Genomic DNA, 17320 nt, shown 5'->3' on the forward strand with positions numbered 1-17320 from the left:
TTTAGTCAATCTGTGGCCTGATTTCATTGCTTTAGAGTATGCTAATATTTGGAAATTACTTTTAAAATTTAGGTAAATTCTTTGAGTACATTCAGGATACTCAAATATGTTTTAGAGGCCGGGCTTGGTGGCTTAGCTTGTAATCCCACACTTTGGGAGGCCGAGGTGAGTGGATTGCCCAAGCCCGTGGGTTCGCAACCCGCCTGGGTAGCTTGGCAAGACCTCATCTCTACAATAAATCAAAAAATTAGCCGGGCGTGGTAGCGCGTGCTTGTATTTCCAGCTACTTGGAAGGCTGAGGTGGAAGTATCGCTGGAGCCCAGCAGGCCGAGGCTGCAGTGGCCGGGAGTGGCCACTGTACTCCAGTCTGGGCAACAGAGTGAGACTCCAACTCAAAAAAAAAAATATATATGTTTTAGATACTGAATTTTATAGAAAACTATCAAGTTTATGTCTAAGGAAGTTAGAATTTTACTAAAATAATTTAAAAGAATATATACATTAACTGTTATCTTTTTTCTCAGTATTTATTTGTTGAGCATAGGGAGGAATAGACTTAATATGGTTAATGAAATCTTTTTTCTTCTTAGTTAACAAAAAAGACCTTTACTATCAGGAACATATTTGAAATTTGGTGGAGCTCTAGTTAGTAGATTTCACTAATATGTAATATCTTCATTGTTTTTGTTGTATGACTTAAAAGCATTAGTAAGCTAAGAGTATATTTTAGTAAAAATTGACTAGTCAACAATTATGGCCTTAGGAAGTGATAGTCAATTAAATACAGCTTAGGAACAGGTATGAAATTATTGACTCTGTTGTTTTGTTTTGAGTTCTTCCTCTCCAAAGTGCTGAAATGTGTTTTAAAATTACTTTGCTGCATTAGTGGTTGGATTTGAGGCTTTTAACGTGTTTTTCATCAATACCTCTGGGAAAAGGATAACCAAGATCTTTAAATGTGCTATGCATTTTGCATCACTATAAAATTGTAAATATTGTGATGAAATATTGAAATGATCATGAAAGACGATGACCATTAAGCTTTTCTTCTTTTAACTATTAAAACTCACTAAAGGTTATATTGAGCTGTGGTTTTATGAAATTGTTTAGTAGAAGGTCTTCCTTAATAATTGTTTCTGAAGTGGCAAAAAATGTTTCAGGATAACATGATTAATGAATATTCTTTTCAGTTTTGAAAACTTCCACAAATTACTGTAGAGAATGTTTTATAATGGAGAAAACTTGTTGACTTTGACTAGCATCTGGATTATCAAAAAAAAAAATTGTAAATTTTTATTCTCATGGACTTCAGATTCTTTTTATCTGGAATATTAATTTGCATTTGTCTGCCAGGTATTTGGCTTATTTTTTGAGTTGAAGTCTCACTCTGTTATCCAGGCTGGAGTGCAGTGGCACTGCAGCCTCTACTTGCTGGGCTCGGGTGATCCTTCTGCCTCAGCCTTCCAAGTAACTGGAACTACAGGCATGCACAACCACACCCGGCTAATTTCTTGATTTGTTGTAGAGATGAGGTCTCACCAAGTTGCCCAAGGCTGATCTCAAACTCCTGGACTCAGGCAGTTCTCTCAACTGGGCCTCCCAAAGTGCTGGGATTACAGGCTTGAGCCACTGTGCCTGGCCTGGTATTTTAATTAAATGTTAGTAATTAGTAAATGGGACTGGATTATAGAGAAATGACAACACGATATCTTGTGAATTGTCCTAATTTTTTAACAATAGCTAAAAGTATAAGATTTGTATTTTTTACTTTGCTCATTTTATTTTTTATTAGTGAAAATGTTTTATTTCAGGTTATTCTATAATAGTTACTGAAAGTTAGCAAATAATTCCATTTTTGTTAAGTTTCAGTAATTTGTTAGATGATCCTTGAAAAAACCAGAAGCCTAATGTATTAGTAGTAATAAATTTGAGTTTCTGAGCCCCTGTATAAAACTAGATTTTTCCACTTCTGTATGTGTCTTCATATCTAATTTAATTTAAAAGAAAAAATATTTTGTATGATGTTTCAAGTTATGCTTAGGATAGAAATTTATTTTTAATTTTTATTTTATATTTGGAGCCTACACACGTGTATTCACTACATGAACATATTGTATAGTGTGGGGGGCCAGCCCCTGCAGAGAGATTTAGAGGGTCCCTGAAAGGTGTGGTGGCGTTGGCGATTATTCTGGAGAAAGAAAGAGAGAGATGGGGGGAGAAAGAAAGAGACTGGACTCTGCCTAGTGCAGAAGCCGTCTTATTGGAAGTAACAGCGGGTATTTATCCCCTAGTTTTACACAGACAGTCTCACAAGTCTTTCACGTGAACACAAAGCCAGGTGCAGGAGGGGCGTCCCCCACCCACCAGATGTTTTCTCAGGTATGAGGAAGGACAAACCCCAAAATTGTCTTATTGTTCACTATGCTAGTTAATGTTCCTCAAAAGCAATGCAACAATCCCTACTAGCATCATGATGTTCTAATAATCAATAACTTCTAAAGCTCATGTGTACACAACACCCATGATGACTAACTTAAATCTTATTACCTTCCTATTCTATGCTAACACTACTTACACAATTGCTATGGAAGCTCTTAATTACAGCTTAAACCAGTTCCTAAAGAATGTGGCCCAGTCCAAAGATCATGCTGGGCTCTTTAGGATGTGGCCGAGTCCAAGGTGTAAATAGTGGGCCACTTCTTGGAACAATCGATTATGGTCTCTTAACAAAATCGCTATTCTAAGATCCTATATATCTATCCTAATTTCTATAAAAGTTTCTAATTCCTAATCCTAATATATAAAGCTGATCATCAGCAATAAAGCTTCTAAAAATAAAACCCAAATATAAACTGTAAATGTACTAAGGCCAAAACCACAATAGTAGAAAATGGAGACAATGAAATTTCTAAGGTTAACTGCATTCTTATTAAACTTCAAAGTGTCCTGACTGATCATCCTTGAACTAACATGATTCCCTGACGTTACCATGACTTATTCTACAATACTTTCTATGAATAAAATAAATTCAATTTCTATAATAAGTAGAAAATCCCTACACTAACTGTAGCTAAAACTGGTCTAAAAGAATGCAGCCCAGTCCAAAGTATACGCTGGGCCCTCTGGAATGTGGCCCAGCCCAAAGTTCATGCTGGGCCATTTCTGGTAACTCTAGATAATCATCTATACCATCTAAAGCTGAAAACAGCTCTCCATAAATATATACTAATTCTACAAATATACTTTTAAATCTTATAAAGAGGCTTGTACCGTATAAAAGACTCCCAAATGTGACCTGAGTTTGAATTATATCTAATACCTAAGCCGAAACTGCAGTTCATGGGAAACAGGAACAATTAGTTGCTAGAGTGAGCCATACTGGTCACAGTCACAGAGCCTTCAGCTTAGGTCAGCAGAATTCCTTTAGGTTATTTGCGCTACATGGTAAAAGGAGGAGGAAATGGGGTCAATGGCTCCTGAACTTAGTGATCTCGGGCTCCACGGCCCTCCCTGATCCCTAACGCTCAGTGGGTCTCCGTGGCTGGCTCCCAACAGTGTAGTGGTGAGGATTGGGTCTCAGGTGGCCCATTCCCTAGATAGTGAACACTGTGCCCTGTAGGTAGTTAACCCTCTCTGCCTCCCCCTTTCTTGGTGTCCTTGGTGTCTGTTATTTCCATCTTTGTGACCATTTAACTTCCACATATGAGTGAGAAAATGTGGTGTTTGGTTTTCTGTTTCTGAGTCAATTCACTTGGGATGATGATTTCCAGCTTCGTTCATGTTGCTGTAAAGGGCTTATTTTATATTTTTTATGGCTGAATAGTATGCCATAGTGTATATATACCACATTTTTATTATCCACCGATAGATTGATGGGCATTTAGGTTGATTCTACATCTCTTGAATTGTGAATTGTGAATTTTGCTGTGATGAACATGTGGGTGCAGGTATCTTTTTTTTTTTTCTAGTCAGAGTCTCACTCTGTTGCCCAGGCTGGAGGGCAGTGGCTCACAGCCACCCCAGCATCTACTCACTGGGCTCTGGTGATCCTTCCACCTCAGCCTTCCAAGTAGCTGGAAATACAGGTGTGCACTACCACACCCGGCTAATTTTTTGGATTTATTGTAGAGGCAAGGTTTCACCAACTTGTCCGGTCTCGTCTCGAACCCGTGAGCTCAGGCAATCCCCTCACCTCAGCCTCCCAAAGTACTGGGATTACAGGCTGAGCACCTAATATTCTAGGTATTAGTCCTTTGTCAGATGTATAGTTTGTAAATATTTTCTCACATTCTGTAGATTGCCTGCATGTTCTGTTATTTTTTTTTCCCTGTGCAGAAGCTTTTTAGTTTAATTAAGTCGCACTTAATTATTTTTGTTTTTGTTGCATTTGCTTTTGGGGTTTTAGCCATAAATTCTTTGCCTAGGCCTATGTCCATACGAGTTTTTGCTATGTTTTCTTCTAGAATTTTTATGGTCTGATGTTTATGTCTTTAATCTATATTTAGTTAATTTTTGTATATGAGGAGATATAGGGATTAAATTTCTTTTTTTAAAAAATATATAACTATCTAATTTTCCCAGCACCATTTGTTGAATATAGTGTTTTTTCCCAGTGTATATTTTTGTCTGCTTGGTTTTAGGTATTCGGGTTTTTCTGGATTCTCTATTTTGTCCCATTGGTCCACGTGTCTGGTCTTTTACCAGTATCATGCTGCTTTGGTTACTACAGCCTTGCAACTCAGTTAATGTGATGCTTTGTTCTTTCTGCTTAGGATTGCTTTGTCTATTCTTGCTCTTCTGTGGTTTCATGTAAATTTTAGGATTGTTTTCTCTGATTCTGTGAAAAGTGACATTGATCATTTGATAGGGATTCATTGAATCTATAGATTACTTAAGGTAATATGGTCATTTTAACAATATTCAGTCTTCTGATCCATGAGCCTGGGATGTTTCTCCATTTGTTTGTGTGCTCTACAATTTATTTCATCAGAATTTTGCTGTTCTTCTTGTAGAGATCTTTCAACTCCTTGGTTAAATATATTTCTAGGTATTTTAGGTGTTGGTTGCTATTGCAAATAGAATTGAGTTCTTGATTTAATTCTCAACTTGGTTGCTGTTGGTATATAGAAGTTCTGCTGATTTGTGTGTGTTGATTTTATATCCTGAAGCTTTATTGAATTTGTTTATCAAGTCCAGGAGTCTTTTGGAGGAGTTGTTAGGGTTCTCTAGCGGTCATATTGTTGGCATACAGAGATAGTTTGATTTCTTCTTTTCCAATTTGGATATCCTTTATTTCTTTTTCTTGTCTGGTTGTTCTGGCTAGGACTTCCAGTACTATGCTGAATAGTGGAGAAAGTGGGCATCCTGCCTTGTTCCAGTGCTAGGGGGGATGTGTTCAACTTTCCTTAGTTTAGGATAACATTGACTGTGGGTTTGTCACATATAGCTTTTACTATTTTGCGAACTGGTCCCTCTATGCCTGTTTTGCTGAGGGTTTTTATAATGAAGGGGTGCTGGATTTTATCAAATGCTTTTTCTCTGTCTGTTGAAATAATCATACGGGTTTTGTTTTTAACTCTGTTTATGTAAAGGATCATGTTTATTGACTTGTGTGTGTTAAATCCCCCTAATATCCCTGGGATAAAACCCACTTGGTTGTGTGTGTGTGTGTTTTTTAATGTGCTGTTGAATTTGGTTTGCTAATAATCTGTTGAGGATTTTTGTGTCTATGTTCATAAAAGATATCGATCCATAGTTTTCTTTTTTCGTTGTTTTTTTTGTGGCTTTGGTATCAGAGTGATGCTAGTCTCATAGTCTGAGTTAGGGAGGATTCCCTCCTCTTCAATCTTGTGGAATAGCTTCAGTAAAATTGGTACCAGCTCTTCTTTGAAGTTCTGGTAGAATTCAGCTGTGAGTACTTCAGGTCCTGGACTTTTTTTGTTGGGAGACTTACAATTACTGTTTCAATCTTGCTACTCTTTTTGGTCTGTTCAGGACTTCTGTTTCTTCCTAATTCAAGGTTGGGGGTTTATATGCTTCCAAAAATGTATCCATTTCCTCTAGATTGTCTAGTTGGTTTTCACAGAGGTGTTCATAATAGTCTTGGATGTTCTTTTGAATTTCCATTGTATCAGTTGAAATGTCTCCTTTTTCATTTCTGTTTGAGCTAATTTGAGTCTTCTTTGTTTCTTTTTTGGAGTCGTAGTCTCATTTTGTCACCCAGGCTGGAGTGCAGTGGCTGATCTTGAACCCCTAGGTTCAGGCAGTCCTCGTGTCTCCTCCTCCCAAAGTGCTGGGATTATAGGTGTGAGCCACCGCACCCCGGCTTCTTTCTTTTCTTTTAAATTTATCTAGCCAGTGGTCTATCAATTTTGTTTACGCTTTCAAAACCCCCCCCTTTTTTTTTCATTGATCCTTTGTATTGTTTTTCTGATTTTAATTTCATTTACTTCTGCTCTGACATATACTTTTTCATTTTTCATCTGCTAGCTTTGGGTTTAGTTTGTTCATGTTTTTCTAGTTCCTTGAGGTGTGATGTTAGGTTGTCAATATGTGATCTTTCAGTCTTATGAATGTAGTGTTAAGCACTATACATTTTCCTCTTAGCACAGCTTTGGCTGTGTCCCAGAGGTTTTGATAACTTGTTTCATTGTTGACATTTATGTCAAGGAACTTTTAAATTTTCGTATTGATTGCGTTGTTAATCCAAGGATCATTCAGGACCAAATTGTTTAACTTCTATATCTTTGTTTGTTTTTTTTTTGAGTTTTTCTTGGAGTTAATTTCTCGTTTTTTTCTCTATGGTCTGAGATTATGCTTGATATAATATTGGTTTTTTTGAATTTATTGAGACTTGATTTGTGGCCTAGCATTAGGATATAAATGTTTTAATATGATTACATTTTTATAGTTGGGTGCAGTGTACCAACTTTAGTTTTCAGTCTAGCATGAATAATGCTACTTACAAATCGTTGTAAAATTTACATGGCACAAGTTCTGATTTTAGAATGTAATTAAAAGTTTCTGTACATAATGAAAATAAAGTCAAAATAATATTTGCCTATCTACTTAAAATATGCATCTCTCAGTTATCTTTTTTATCCTTATAGACTTTTGAATATTATTTAAATTATGTGATAAAAAATTCCTTCTGTTGCAATTTTGAAATGGACAAAATGGATTGGCAGAAAGTAGTACTACTGAATACTTCTTTATTATTAATTTTAAGTAGATTTTATTTTTTCGAGCTGTGTTAGTTACACAGCAAAATTGAGCAGAAGGTACAGAAATTTCCCATATGCCCTTCTCCATTATCAATATCTTCAGAGTGGTGTATTTGTTACAGTTGATGGATCTACACTGACATATGATTATTACCCAAAGTCTGTAGTCTGCATTGGTTTTCTCTCTTGGCATTGTGCATTCTGTGGGTTTGGGCAAATGTATAATGGCATGTATTCATCATTATAATATCATACAGAGTAGTTCCACTGCCCTAAAAATTCTTTATGTCCCTCCGTTTCATCCCTCCCTTTTTCCTAACCCCTGCAAACACTGATCTTTTTATTTTCTCCAGTGTTTTGCCTTTTCCAAAATGTTGTGTAGTTTTAATCGTACTGTGTATAAACTTTTCAGTTTCTTTCACTTACTATGCTTTTAAGTTTTCTTTATGTGTTTTCACAGCTTGATAGCTCTTTATTTTTTATCATTGAATCATATTTTATTGTCTAGTTGGTCCATAGTTTATTTATCCATGAAGGACGTGTCAGTTGCTTCCAAATTTTGGCATTTTTGAATGAAACTCTGCTATTAATGTCCATGTACAATTTTCTAAGTAGTCCTAAGTTTTCAACTCTGTTGGTTAAATATCAAGCATCATGGTTGCTGTGTTGTATGGTAAGAGGATGCTTAGTTTTTGTTAGGAAACACCAAACTGTTTCATTTTGCATTCCCACCAGTGAATGAGTGTTCCTAGTATTCTACATCTTCACATTTGGTGAGGTTAGTGTTCTGGATTTTGATAATTTCTAATAATGGTGTAGTGGTATCTTATTGTTTTACTTTGCCTTTTCCTGATGACATGTGCACATTCTTTGATATACTTATTTGTCATTTGTATATCTTTTTTGGTTAGGTGCCTTAAGGTCTTTGACCTATGATTTGATGGGGTTGTTTTCTTATTGTTGAGTTTTAAGAGTTCTTTGTATATATTGTATAACAGTTCTTTATAAGAAATCTGTTTTGCAAATATTCTATCCGAAGTCTGTGGCTTATCTTTTCATTCTCTTGGCAATGTCTTTTGCAGAGCAGAAAATTTTAATTTAAATTAAGTTAAATTTTCAATGATAAGTTCTTTTTTTTTTTTTTATGTAATGTGATTTTGGTGGTCCTTTCTAAAAAGTCATTACCAAACACAGGGGCATCTAGATTTTCTTTTGTGTTATCTTCTGGGGATTTTCCAGTTTTTCATTTTGCATTTAGGTCTGTGATCCATTCTGAGTTTATTTTTGTGAAAGGTGTGAGATCTGTCTAGATTGATTTTTTTGTTTTTCAAATGGATGTTCATTTGTTCAAAGGGCAATCTTTTCTCCATCGTATTTCCTTTGTCCTTTGTCAAAGATCAGTTCACTCTATTTATGTGAGTCTATTTCTGGAGTCTCTCTTCTTTTCCATTGACCTGTCTTTTCTTTTGCCAATACCACCCTTTTTTTTTTTGAGTCAGAGTCTCACTTAGTCACCCAGGCTCGAGTGCAGTGGCATGTGCTCACAGCCACCCCAGTGTTGACGTGCTAGGCTCAGGCAATCCTTCTGCTTCAGCCTTCCGAGTAGCCAGAACTATAAGTGCACATTACCACACCCAGCTAATTTTTTGATACAAAATTAGAGGTCCCACCAAGTTGCCTAGGCTGGTCTTGAATCCCTGGGTTAGGCAATTTTCTTTCATTGACCTTCTAAAGTGTTAGGATTATAGGCTTGAGCCACTGGACTCAGCAGTACCACCCTTTCATGATTTCTGCAGCATTATGGTAATTCCTGAAGTCAGGTACTGTCAGTTTTTCAACTTTGTTCTTCTCCTTCAGTATTGTATGGTCTATTCTAGGTCCTCTCTATGTAAAATCTAAAATCATTCTGTTACTATCCGTAAAATAACTTGTTGAGATTTAGCTTGAGATTGCACTGAATCTATAGGTCAATTTGGAAAGAACTGACATCTTGACAGCATTGAACCTTTATATTCATAAACATGGAATATCTTTCTAGTTAGTTGTACTTTAGTTTTTAAATAATTTTTCTCATATTTTGTTAGATTTATACCTAAGTGTTCTATTTTTTTGTGATGGTAATGTCAATAGTATTGTGTTTTTCATTTCAAATTCCTCTTATTTGCTGCTCACATATAGGAAAGTGGTTGGCTTTTGTGTATTAACCTGTATCCTATAACCTTGGTAATATTGTTTATTCCAGGTGTTTGTTGATTCTTTCAGATTGTCTATATAGAGTTATGTTATTTGAAAACAAATAGTTTCATTTTTTCCTTTTTCATCTTCTTACTTTTCATTTTCTTTTCTAATCTTATTGCATTGGCCAGGACTTCTACAGTGATGTTGAGAAGGGGTATCCTTGCCTTCTTCCTAATTGTAGATCCTTTCAAAAACAAAATGACCAATTTAAAGATTTTTATATAGAATACTACTCTCTTTCTGTTTTTTTACTGATTTTATTCTAGCAAGAGAATAAACTTTCATTTTTCTTTCACTGAAATTAATTTTCATTTTGAGATTTTTCTTAAATCATCTAAATGTAAACTCACTCAATTTAAGGGCTCACCTTCCCATTCTTTGGTGTTCTATATTCAATTTCCACTTGGCTTTCCAAGAGTGTTATTTTGGGTATAAGAGCTGAGGAGTGAGCACATGCTTCCTTTCTTGTCTTTGGCATGCTCTTGAGGTATCACACTTCCTTGTGACCACTTGCTGTCTTTTTACTAATGCCACAGCTATGTTCTCTTCATCTTCTTATATCCTAAACGATTTCTGCATTTTTCTAGAATTATTTTCTGAATCTTCTTAGGGCATGAGATAGTTAGAGGCTATTTTAGGTTCATCTGACATTAAATTTGTTTCTTCTCAATTGTTCTCATTACTAGGCTTAGGACAACTCCTTGAGACTTGTTATCTCCCTGTGTTGTGCTTGGAAATGAGGTGTGGGACCTTCTGTATCAAGATAAAAAAATTGATCTGACATTTCTGCTTTTTTTTTCATCTCCCTCCTCCTACATTTTGCGAGGAGAGGAAGGTATGGCATATGCTCCTCTCTCAGGAATATATTCTTTTGTGGAATTTGAACTTCTTTTTGGACTACCTGTCTGTTCATTTCATTTGACGCAAACAAAAGGGTTTTTAAATGAGATAAATAACTTCAATTTTATACTTGATTTGGTTTACCTCAGTGAAAGAAATTTAGTTGTCTATATTTTATAGTTTTAGTAAAATATGAATTCAGTATGAATTTTGAGAGAGGATAAATTGTGGGCTTATGAGTACCTAATTTCTAAATGTTGGCAAATTATAAAATAATAAAAAATTATACCTGAAAGATACTTTTAAAGGGATTTAAAGGGAATGTTTAAGACTTGGAGATGTAAGGTGATGTGTCCAAAGATATATTCTGTTAATGTCGGAATCATAATGAGAATACGGATTTTATGAATTTTTATTTCTTGCTCTTTGTTCAGCAATACATTTGTTTTTCTTTTCTGCTAGATCTAGCTAGTGAGTACTCTCCAATGTCTGATTGATTTTGTATTTAATTTCATTCTTCATAGTCTGTTAGTATGATCAAACTGACACTATTCATAAAATAGAACCCTTCAACAAAATCATGGCATGCAGTCATTTTAGTCCCAACTGGGTTTTTTAAAACATAAAAGGGGGTAGTGCAAAAGTAGGGATTAGGAGGAGAAGGTAGAAGAGAAAGGGTGAGGCTGAATCAAATAAGAATTTGCAGTAGAACAAAATAGACATTAGGGTGAAATTACATAAAAATTTACATTCTTAAAGTTTAAGCTAGCAGGGTTGATTTGGGTTTTATGAAAGAAAAAAAAGAGATTAGGTGAGGGATATTATATACTTAGAATACTAGGAGCTTCTTACATTTTAAGGAACGTAAAGATTATGTTTATGTTTCCAGTTCTTAAGAAAAAACAAAAAAACTATATGTGTGTGTTTATATAGATATACACAGATATACACATGTACACACATGAGTGCATTCATTGGCATTTCTCAAATCAAAGTATATTTCATTCATGTAGGCATTTCCTTATTGTATTATGCTTATTTTATATGTTTTGAGATAAGGATTAAAAAATTTATTTGTACATACTCTACTGATTTTTCTTCCTAGGTTTTTAAATGGATAACTTTTTTAGTGAATAGAGTTTAGTGAATACATTTTAAATGGATGAATAATATAGATAATAGATTTATACCATTTATTACTAATTACCAGTTTTCCACTCAAAACTGGTCTAACTGAATTTGCTAATTTTTCTTATCTCTTTATCAATCATTAGTCAGGAATTTTAATGGTAAAATATGCTTTTATTTAGGATTATTGAACTACTCAATTTCCTCTTCTCTTTATCTTGGGTGACAACTTTTTTTTTTTTTAAAACTAAAACCAAAATCTGTATTCTTGGTTTTCTTTTCTGCCTTCATTCTCAACTCCAACTATTTCAGTTAAATTAGTATATAGTGGTACAGAACAAAAAGGGTAAGATAAATATAGAGAAGCTCCTTTAGTTTATGCTGAATTTAAAAATGTTGCTAACTTGTTTAGTGTACTTCTCAATAGCGGTTGTTTGTATTGTTTGACAGAACTTTTAAGAGCTAAGGTTTGAAATGTATATTGGTGATATTTTTTATTGTTGCTGTTTAAAAAGAAATAACCTACTGAGTGAAATTTTTTCATCTTTATTTTGATTTATTTATTTATTTTTTTAGGAGTGGCAGAATTCTATTCAGAAGAATGCAGGCCTTGCTTTTATTGAACTTGTCAATGAAGGAAGGTAATCTGTTTTATGTTCATTTATATTTTACTTTATAATCTTGTATTTTTTTTCTTTGGAACTGATATTTTGGGGTTTTGTATTGTTTTTGCAGTAAGGATTGTAGTGGAGCTTTCATATGTCAATTATTACATGTATTTCAATAATTTTCTTTATGATGACATGCTTTTTGATAAGGTTCTGGTTTTTCTTTTCAGTAAATGTGGCAGGGATTGGCAAAAGTAAACTGATAATTCTATTTGAAGATATATAAGGAAAGCCATACTTAATTTGGACTTCCTGTAAAATTGTTTTATTTTTTATTTTTATTTTTTGAGTTGGAGTCTCACTCTGTCACCCAGACTGGAGTGCAGTGGCTGCTCCCAGCCACCGCAGCCTCGGCCTGCTGGGCTCCGGCGATCCTTCTGCCTCACCCTTCCAAGTAGCTGGAACTACAGGCGTGCTACCACACCCCACTGATTTTTTGATTTATTGTAGAGATGAAGTCTTGCCAAGTTGTCCCGGCGGGTCTCAAACCTGCGGGCTCAGGCAGTCCACTCGCCTCAGCCTTCCAAAGCGCAGGATTACAGGCTGAGCTACTGAGCCTGGCTAGTTGTTTTATTTTTATAGAGCCGATATTAGCATTAAATATTATCTTTCTTGTACCATGGGCTGACTAGGAGGAGGAGGGAGGGAGTCAATAGTTTATATTTTCTCTGTAAAGAGCAGTAACAGAAGAATTCAAAGAAAGAAAATTCAGTGGTGGGATAGAAAAGGGGAAACAAGTACAGAGATGAGAAGAAAGATAAAAGGGAGAAAACAAATTTACGGAAGAGGTAAAAGGTTGGCTGGACGTGGTGGCTCATGCCTATAATCCCAGCACTTTGGGAGGCTGAGGTAAGAGGATTGCCTGAGCCTATGGGTTCAAGACCAGCCCTGGCAACTTAACAAGACTTCATTTCTACAATAAATAAAAAAATTAGCCAGGTGTGTTGGCACATGCCTGTAGTTCCAGCTACTTGAAAGGTTGAGACAGAGGATCACCTGAGCCCAGCTGGTCAAGGCTGCTGTGACCATGAACGTGCCACTGTACTCCAGTCTGGGTGACAAAATGAAACTCCAACTCAAAAGAAAAAAAAAAAAAAGTAAAAGGTCAAAGAAAATTGAGAAAGTGATGAGTGGACCACATTTTGCCTGCTTTGTGTAGCTTATTTTGCATCATTGTAACTGAAGACCCAGAGTAAAGATTGAAAGGTATGAGTAGCTGTCCTTGGGAGTAGTATCTGAGCAAAGTTATTGTTTCAGCTGTGTTGGTAGTATTTTGGCTAACATTGTTGGAGGACTGACTCTATCAGTTCTTTGGTGGCTGTTTGAACTAGTAACTCGGAATCCAGATTCTCTGTCATTAATGCTATAGAAAACAGAGAAAAGAATATCGATAACTTTATTTTATTTTAAATACTACTAAAATCCTTTTCCTCAGAAGTAATTACAGGTGGAGATAGACTAGAATTGGAAACAAATAAATAAACCTGCAGTTGTAATACTTTATGCTAAAGTCTGATAGAAGTATGTAAGTATACATATAGTACTGAGATAGATTCTAAGTGTGCTAAGGTACTACAAGGTACTGAGAGAAAGAATATTTAATTTAGTATGGAAGAGTCAGATAAAACTTAACCAGGGAACACAATTCTTGAGATGTGTTTTTAAGGATGAGTTAGCCATGTAGATATTAGAAAATTGGAGGTCATGGGTATGGAGGATGTTTTTGTGTAAGTTATTCCAAACAGAGGGTATGGGATATAAGAAGATATTGTGAAGTTATATAGGATGTGTGTGTGTGAGTGAGAGAGGCAGACAGACACAGGAGGAAGGGGGAAAGGAAAAAGAAGGAGGGGGGGGAAGGAAGAGAGAGAGAGAGAGAGAGAGAGAGAGAGTGAGTGTGTGTGTGTGTGTGTGTGTGTGTGTGTTTTGGAGGGATATTATTAGACTAGAATTGAGCATCTGAATCTCAAAATGCAATGGGATGCCTTGGAAGATTTTAAGCAAAAGAGTATCATTATACTACTTGTGTTTGGAAAGATAACTGGTAGAAATGTTTAGGATAAGTTGAAGGAGAGGAGACCTGATTGAAATAGAGAACAGTAGTTAGGCTTCCACCAGGATCTATATGCAAAAATAAAGCTAAATTTTAGTCTACAGACTAGCAAGTTGTAGGTGATCAATATATATTTCTCAGTCAATGAATGACTATTTCTTTAGTCTTACTTTTGGTAAAAGATTCAGAGTACATATTTTTCAAAAAATAGTTTTTTGCTGATTTCAATACTAAGGAATTCAGTGTACCAGGAATTGTTCTTGATGCTGAGGATATAGCAATAAACAAACAGATAAATATCCTATTTTTTGTGGATCTTACATTCTAGCAGGCATTGGTAGATTATGAAAAATAAACACAATAAGTAGTAGGTTATTTAATATGTGAGTTGTGGTAAGTACTACAGAGAAAGAAAATGTAGAATAGGGTGAGGAGAATGAAGGTTTTTGAAGGAAGCATGAAGGATGGGTGTTGTTTCCAGTTGAAATAGAGTATCAGATTAGGGATCATTGACAGAGTGTCATTTGAACAAGCATTTGAATCTCACAAGATACTTAACCATAGGGGCATATACGGAAAAGCATTCCATGCCTATGTAATAGCTAATGTGCAGGGTGAGAACTTTCCTGGTATATTTGAGGAATGAGGCCAATAAAGCAAGAACAGAATGATTAAAGTGGAGGAAAGTAGGAAATAAGGTCAGAGAGATAACATAGGGCAAGATTTTGTGGAGAGCCTTTGCAGTTTATTTTGTGGGGTATTATAGTCATTGCAGGATTTTGATTAGAGGAGAAAGAATCTTCCTGATGCATTCAAACAGATTACTCTGGGTAGGAATTTAAGGATAGAAGCAGAGAGATGATTTAACATAATGGTGACTTGGACTAAACTAGTAGTAGTACAGGAGGTACAAAGTGGTAGAAAAATTAATATATTTTGAAGATAGAACTGATAACATTTAATAATAGGTTGGATGTAGGTTACGAGAGAAAGCAAGTGGCATTCTACAGTTTTTATCTTTGCAAGTGAAAGGATGGTATTTCTATTAGACAGAATGGAAAACTGTGGATGAAGCAGTTATTGGGGACGATCAGGAGTTCAATTTTGTAAATACTAATTTTGAATTTTCTAGTAGAGATCCAAATAGAGATGTTAAGTAGGCACTGGCTACTTGTATCTTCAGAGTAGAGATAAAAAATTGGGTTTTATAAGCATATTAGGTGATATTTAATGCCTTGAGTCTAGATGAATTCATTTTTAGGTAGTAGGGTGATGACTGAGATTTCACTACTGGCTTCAATAATATAGTAGTTATTTCTAACCTAAGCAGTTGCTTTGGGAAGAAGTGGAGTAAAAAAAAAACTGCAGTGAAAGGAGTGGTAGCTTTTGGGGGGAAATAAAGGAAAATAGTCTTTTAAAAAATGAGAGCAAGACGATGTAGTTTGGTGATGAGGTGAGCATTTAGAGAGTGGGAGTAATTAATATAGGAGAGAGGGGAGATCTTCTGGAGTGATGTTTTTGAGTAAATTAGGGAGTATGGGAATTTGTATATAAATGGAAGGAATGACTTAAAATATAGCATAGATGGGTTATGTATGATAACAGATGGGAAAACATTTTATATAATTACAGAAGCTGGTAGTAAATTTGGAAATAGAGTGAGAGTTGAACTTGAAGGGATTTAGGTTTGCCAAGTGAATATGAGGGGAGAGAAGGCAAGAACCAAACTTTTTATACAGAAGAGTGTTTGTAATTATTGACCACAAGGCTATTATTATTAAGCTGGGCAAAGAGGAGAGAGGAAAGCAAATAAGAGAGCGACTCTTCGTAGAAAATGATAGGATGAATGGTCTGGAGAACTAAGAACTGTTAGAGTTGGGATACTAGGATGAATGAGTTATGAGCATGGAAGGGATGAATAGAACTGGAGCCATGCAGTATTGGAAATGTCTAGGACATATGTAGCACATATCTACAATGAATGGCTGAGGTAGGATGGAGAAGGATTGTGGAGAGAGAGGAGTTCAGGAAAATGACAGACCAGGATCTTGGTCAGCTTTGAGCATCATGTCTTTGGATATCACTTACCATTCCTCATTATTGGTGTTTCTACATGCCCCTATATAAATGTAGTTCCCCTTTATTTCTCACTAATTTTAGCTTTTGTATCACTGTCACTTTCAATGTGGTTTCTATAATTTTTGGTGATTTCATCCATACTGTAGCACCTTTTGACATTCCTTTATTGATTAATAGCATCTTGTACAAGGTTTGATAATTAAGTTCACAAACTCATCCTAGCAAAAGTACTACATACCTCATTGCTGAGTATCACTACAGTCACCTTTGAAGTACTCCCCTTGGATAGCTATGCACTGACACCAGCACCTAGTCCACTGAACTCTTTTTGCTGAAATGGCCATCACAGCTGTCATCATCATTACCCTCGATGTCCTGAATGCCACCAAAATGTCTTCCTTTCAATATTTTCCTTAATCTGCAGGCAAAGAAAAAGTCATTTTAAATTAGCTACTTTACTTGTTATAGTATAGGTCTATTCACATTTCCTATTATTTTTTGAATCAGATGTGAACATCTGCATTTCTTTAGGAATTAGCCCATTTAATGTTAAATTATTTATTTTGTGGCAGAGACTTGATCATGATAATTTCCTGTAGTCCTTTTATTTTTGGGGGGTTGTTATTGATGGTTCCTCTTTTATTCCTTATTATGTAATTTCCATTTTTTTCCTTTTATTGGTAAGTTCAGCTATATTTTGTTGTGTTTTTCATAGAAGCAACTTTTTAAAAGTAATTTATTTCTTTTTCCATGTTTTCTATTTCACTGATTTCTGTTTCAGTTTTTATTATTTCCTTCTGCTGTTTTGGATTTAGTTTGCTCTTTTTCAGTTTCTTAAGGTAGAAACTTAGAATATTGATTTGAACTCCTTCTTTTCTAATATAGGTATTTGCATCTATAATTTTTTACCATAACACTCTTTTAGGTGTATTCCATAAATTTTGGTATGTTTTTCTTTTATTTTCTTTTAGCTCAAAATATTTTGTAATCTTATGTGTGATTTCCTTTTTTTTTTGAGTCAGAATCTCACTCTGTTGCCCAGGCTGGAGTGCAGTGCCATGCTCATGGCCACCGTGGCCTTGACCTGCTTG

At 35.3% G+C, this 17320-nt stretch overlaps 1 protein-coding gene across 1 annotated transcript in view; it reads left to right on the forward strand.

The window, feature by feature from the left end:
* The window catches only part of LOC103261089 (lipopolysaccharide-responsive and beige-like anchor protein), a gene marked incomplete at both ends in the record, with an annotated part of 464304 nt that overhangs the window by 160679 nt on the left and 286305 nt on the right, over positions 1-17320 (forward strand). Inside the window, one exon of the mRNA XM_008058703.1 lies at positions 12006-12070. Coding sequence (XP_008056894.1) covers positions 12006-12070 — 65 coding nt within the window. The remainder of the gene's footprint in view (positions 1-12005; positions 12071-17320) is intronic.

The sequence above is a fragment of the Carlito syrichta genome, unplaced genomic scaffold, assembly GCF_000164805.1.
Source record: "Carlito syrichta isolate Samal-C Ts95f unplaced genomic scaffold, Tarsius_syrichta-2.0.1 Scaffold303603, whole genome shotgun sequence".
Classification (NCBI taxonomy): Eukaryota; Metazoa; Chordata; class Mammalia; order Primates; family Tarsiidae; genus Carlito; species Carlito syrichta.